At 30.0% G+C, this 5,724-nt stretch overlaps 1 protein-coding gene across 1 annotated transcript; it reads right to left on the bottom strand.

The window, feature by feature from the left end:
• Window positions 1–3,163: 3,163 nt before the first annotated feature.
• On the bottom strand, window positions 3,164–5,375 carry LOC112508972 (zinc finger MYM-type protein 1-like). Its single transcript, XM_025113840.1, has 3 exons — window positions 3,911–5,375; window positions 3,410–3,603; window positions 3,164–3,349 (listed from the first exon to the last, which is right to left on the bottom strand). The coding sequence occupies exons 1-3, from the start codon at window positions 5,373–5,375 to the stop codon at window positions 3,164–3,166; spliced, it is 1,845 nt and encodes a 614-aa protein (XP_024969608.1).
• Between the last annotated feature and the right edge of the window lie 349 nt (window positions 5,376–5,724).

Below are 5,724 nucleotides of genomic sequence, written 5' to 3'. Positions count from 1 at the left end.
TGGTAACATTTTTCTAAGTTTTCATCATCAACAATGTTGTTACATACAAAGTAAAAGAACATAGTAAAAAAAACTTAGAAAATGATCTAGAAATTGTTCGAGACAGAAGTTTGAAGTTGAAATTGATGTGATTGTCTTCGATATCGATTGTTTGGCTGATAAATTTGTAGTGTTTAGCAGTTAAGCTGATAATACTGGTCCAATGTTAGGTAAGAATGATAGTGAATTGGCAAATATTTGAAATATCAGTAAGACTAAGCATATATACAATAAACGTTTCACCACAAGACTAAAGCAATAGATTGACCCAGTAACCTTTTCATCGACTTAAAACCACAAAAAACGTTATTGGGACCATAAAATCTAAATTTCTATTCATATGGGACGGGTTATCACCATCCCACCCACTTAAACGAACTCACAAATATTAATTTTTATCAATATGAGATAAATTGTTACATCAATATAATTTGTTACGTAGTTCCAAATTCATCAAGAAAGTCTATTCCTTAAGATGTATTCATGAAACATACAAGATCTTGAGGATTTTGTAGATAATGTAACGTTGCCAAAAGTTATGGAGGCCTTTACATTTATAATTTGACTTATTAGTATATGTGGAAGGTTAGAGTGGAACCCAAAAAGACATGTGCTAAAACTAACTTTAAAGTTGAAAGGTTGTCACTTGTGTTTGGTATGAAGATTTCAGAGATAGATTATTATCATTTCATGAAAATAACTTGGAAAACGATCGATGAAACATTGACAATGAGAATAAGGATGACGACAATTCTACTGAAGGACAATAAATATTAAGTTGATAAAATACCGTTCAACATCAACTGAAAGAGATAAAAACTACCCTTTCAACATGAGACATATGACCTACACGAGATGTCTTAACACTCAATCAACCATACTCTACACATTTTGTTAGACCTCCCGAACTCATCATACAAGAATTCTTATGGTGTTGAAATACACAAACCTACTATAACACCTCAAAGCAGTAAACTGGCATATAAATCTCTAAATTAACTTAAAACCATGATAAAAAGTTATTGATAACCCATAATTTAAGGCTTAGAAGAAGTTTAGGCCTTGTTTTTTTTTTAATTTTTAAAAGAAGCTTTTATTAGTCTCTTATGTCTGATTCGTTAAGAGGTAGGGTCATTTAGACTTTTGTTTTTTTCAATTTTTCAGAGGCACTTACATCTTATTGTCCTCTTATCTGGTAAGAGGTAAACCAACCTCTTATTTGCCTCTTATTGTTCTTGAAACTTTTAGCAACAACGTTTCTCAGTCGATTAACCTTAATCAATCATTTCTCTCAATTGATCATTACCAAATCGATCCTCACATCTCTAAATTGGTGTATTTTAATAGGATTTAAAATGTGTTAAATACCGTTAATATCATATTTTCGTTTAAATAAATGTTAATTATATAATTTAAATATAACTTTTGTAATAGTGATGAATAAATATGTGAAATTGTATAAATTTATCTATAAATTCAACATTATAATTTTCTAATTCGTAAAAAAGATAATTTAAACAAATTCAGATATATATCAGTTTACAGAAACAAACACTCTTATTGATTCAGATTTCATACTTTAGCACCACCTCTTATTAATCAAAAGTGAAATAAAAATTCAGACTTCAATACTTTTTAAAAAATAAACGTCACCTTACCTTTTATCTATATGTGACAGGTTGTCAAATCAAATCTTACTTCATGAATAAAACTATGGCAAATTTATATATTGTATTTCTTCGGTTGGATCGCACGTACGCTCAGGTTCTATTAAAAATAGGGGTCAACATTTTTTAGTCTATACTAGTAGTTCAAAAATTTAGAAAATAAAAGAGATACAATTTTTTTAATATTTAAATAAGACTTAAAAAAATTTAATATTACTTTAAGGACTCATACATGTATTAATCATGGTTAAATCCATGAAATAACAATATACTTTCACAAATTTTCTTATTATGGTATTGTATTTTCATTTTTTCTTATTACAACAATGTATTTCAATTATTTTTATTATGGTATTGTATTTTGACAAATTTATCAATTATAACAAATGAGTAACCTTTTCTTTTCACCTAACATTTCTTATTACATCATTGTACTTTCAAAAAGCTAAATTTACATATTATTTAATATATATATATATATATTAATATAACTAAAAAGATCTAAATTAATAATTAATATAATAATATTAAAAAAACTTGACAATTTATCTCGTTAACATTTTCAAGGAAATAAAATTTGTTATATTTTTAATAAAAAATTTATCTTGAAAAGACTATCACATTTGTTTTTAACTTTTTTGGACATTGGACTTGACATATTAATAAATATATTTAAATAATTAAAAAATTTCTTAAGTTATTGATTAATCTAAAAATAATAAGTAGATTTGTAACACATTTTACAACACAAACATTAGAAAATATTAAACAGATTTGTAAAATGTTAATTGGTCGTTTATTTTATCGTATTTCTTATTATTTTTTTAAGTTTCTTTTATCAACTATCAAACTTTAAAACTATTTTGCCTAAAAAACGTGGATATATATATATATATATATATATATATATATATTCTATATCATTTATCTTCTGTTGACTCTTTGATTATTCCATTCGTATGAATTCTATTTTTATCTTAGAATATAATAGATTTCTTGTTATCAACTAAAAAAAATCATGCCTTTTGAAAAAAAATTATCAACCATATAGATTGTCTAACTTATATCTATATTTATGATTTCAAAACTACCCTTGTTTATTTATACATTACTGACCAGTGGCGGATGCAGAAAAATATATTCTAGGGGGCATGATATAAGATAAAATAACAATTAACTTCAATTTCATACAAAAATGATAAAAAGTTACCTCTTACTACTTGTGTCCTACGACTCTTCATCTTTTGGAATTGAGTAATTACATCATCATTTGAAACTGTGAGAAGTACTTCTTTTTCTATAGTACATATCATTGCAGCATTCAAAAATTCATCACTGATTTTGTTGCGCAAATCTGACTTCACAATCTTCATAGCAGAAAAACATCTTTAGACTGTTGTGGTAGCAACTGGCAAAACCGAAACTAACTTCATTAATCGATATACTAGAGGATAACTTTAATGCTTTTTTGTTTCCACTAGTAATCTAGCGAGCTCGGCAATACCATTCAAATTAGCAAATCTTTCATCTTGACGCACAATGAAATAGTACATGTTAAGTTTTTTTTCAAGAGCGATCCTTTTCATATGACTAAAATCTTGAGGATACAACTCACTCAACTTCAATAAATCTGATACATTGAACTGCGAAAATGAATCACATGGACTCAAAGCTGCTATATTTTTAAGCAATTCAGTACTTACCTCACTAAATCGATCCCCAAACTCTTGAATTTGCATGTCCACAACAGTGTTGAAAGTATCAAACTTGTAATAATAACAATTGGTGATGTTGGTCATTTGTCTTCCATTTTTTGAATAACGGTCTTCCCTATCCAAAGCTTTAATACCATTTGCTTCATCGAGATTGTCACAATTGCGGAATTTGCCGGATAATACTATGTTATTCCCAATACTTATATTGATTATATTTACTTTGACTCTCTCTAAGGAACTCGGCAAAATAGCCCCGTTTACATGCGCGCCGATGTTTAAAAGAATACATTTTCTTCAAAAGTGGATCAAAACCAGTTTCTCTAAATTGTTGCAATAGTTGTTTGGTTCCTCTTATCAATGAAACCGCTTCCAAAATATCTTAATCCTTTTTTTGAAGAGCCCCTGACAACAAGTTTGTGACCTCTAAAATATGAAACATCAAATGCAAATCAATCACGAAATCAAATGTCTTCAAATATGCTAAAATACCAGTTGCTTGAGTGCGAGTAAAACCATTATCCCCGTCCTCTTCAACATACTGGAGCACTTCAACAACATTCGGAAACAAAGCAATCAAGCTCAAAATGGTTTTGTAATAAGAACCCCATCGTGTATCTCCGGCTCGTATAAGAGAAAGCTCTTGGTATTTCCCTGTTCTAGTATCAATTTCACACTTACCAATTGCTTGCACTCTATCTTTGTAACTTTGTCGAAGCATGTCTTTACGCTTGCAAGAAGCAATCACCACATTGATCACCATTCCTAACATATTAGAAAAGTTCTCAACTCTGTCATGTTTATTTGCAACCGCCACAACAACTAATTGAAGTTGGTGATCAAAACAATGGATATAATATGCCGAGATATTTTCATTCAAGATCAAGGCCTTTAATCCGTTGAACTCATCGTGCATATTTCTTGCTCCGTCATAACCTTGCCCTCTTACCTGTTTCAAACTCAATTCATGTTCAACAAATAAAGTATCAATGGAAGATTTAAGAATTGAAGAAGATGTCCCCGTCACATGAACAATACCAAAAAATTTGTCCTTAATAATACCACGTGCATCAACATATCGTAAAACCACCATCATTTGTTCCTTCTTAGAAACGTCACTAGACTCATCAACTAGCAATGAGAACACATCATCACCAATTTCTTTACGCATGGATTTGAGTATTTGATTTGCAAAACAAGCAGCAATATCTTTTTGAATACTTGGAGACAACATTTGATCATTCGTTGGAAAACGTTTTAATATAACTTTACCTACATCCTCATTGCGATCACCAATTAAGGCTAATGTTTCTAAGAACATGACTTTAGAAATAAACATTTCAGATTCATCGTGACCACGAAAGGGCAATGCATTCTTCAACAAGAATCTACAAGCCTTAATTGAAGCATTTAATCGCATTTGGTGCTCATTCTTCTCCTTCTCAGTTTGCTTATGAAAAGCAACGGCAATAGATCGATCTTGGCTTATTCGATCCTCAATTATCTTAAGTGCTCTATTGTGAAAACTATTAATGTCGCCAACATGAAGACCAAGTCTTTCCTTTTTATTCCAACTATTAAAGCCATCTGTTACAAAAGCATCACTTCCACATTGTCCTACGTAATAATCGCTAAACAAATAACGACACAAACAAATAGCTCTATCCGTTTTTACACTATACTCCAACCAATTAGCGTATTGATCAAACCAAGCTGGACAAAAAGATCTTCTTTTAATCCCGATCTTTTTTTTTGGAAATGCATGACCCCATGGTTGACAAGGTCCTCTAAGCAAGTATTTTCTTCTTATTTCATCCCTTCGATTAGGATGATATTCCGAAATCTTTTTCCTATCGGCTGGGTCCCATGGAAGATCGTTCAAATCAATTTCGTAGGGCATCGAAGGAGCAGAGCTCGATTCAGTTGTTGATGCTTTCCTTTTAAAAAATCTTTCCATTTTTTCTAGCAATAACAATAACAAGATAAAAATCAATGGTTTATCTTTATCAATAGTAAAATTTCCATTTGCCTACAAATTTTCATAATTAACCTAATATTTCCATTTTCCTACAAAATTGCAAAATGAACCTAACATTTCCATTTGCCTATAAAATTGCAAAATTAACCTAACATAAAACATTTACCAAATCACCATTTGTGAAGCAAACAAAAAAATCAAAGTCATTAAAAATTAAATATTGGAATTTGGAAAAAAAAATACCCAAATTGGAGACTTGGAGTAGCCTGTAGCCGCACACAGGAGAAAATAGTTGCTTTGCTTCAATGTCCAGGAAGAAAGAAGCAAG

The sequence above is a fragment of the Cynara cardunculus genome (genome assembly GCF_001531365.2).
Source record: "Cynara cardunculus var. scolymus isolate 2C chromosome LG 3, CcrdV1, whole genome shotgun sequence".
Lineage (NCBI taxonomy): Eukaryota > Viridiplantae > Streptophyta > Magnoliopsida > Asterales > Asteraceae > Cynara > Cynara cardunculus.
This window is presented reverse-complemented; position numbering and strand designations above follow the sequence as displayed.

What these genes read in the sequence shown, in the direction of transcription:
- LOC112508972 (XM_025113840.1), bottom strand. Translation starts at nt 5,375, where the DNA reads ATGGAAAGATTTTTTAAAAGGAAAGCATCAACAACTGAATCGAGCTCT. An exon ending in TACTCGCACTCAAGCAACTG is followed by an intron (nt 3,604 to 3,910) that starts GTATTTTAGCAT and finishes GGAATAACATAG; the next exon opens with TATTATCCGGCAAATTCCGC. An exon ending in TTGGGGATCGATTTAGTGAG is followed by an intron (nt 3,350 to 3,409) that starts GTAAGTACTGAA and finishes TCATTTTCGCAG; the next exon opens with TTCAATGTATCAGATTTATT.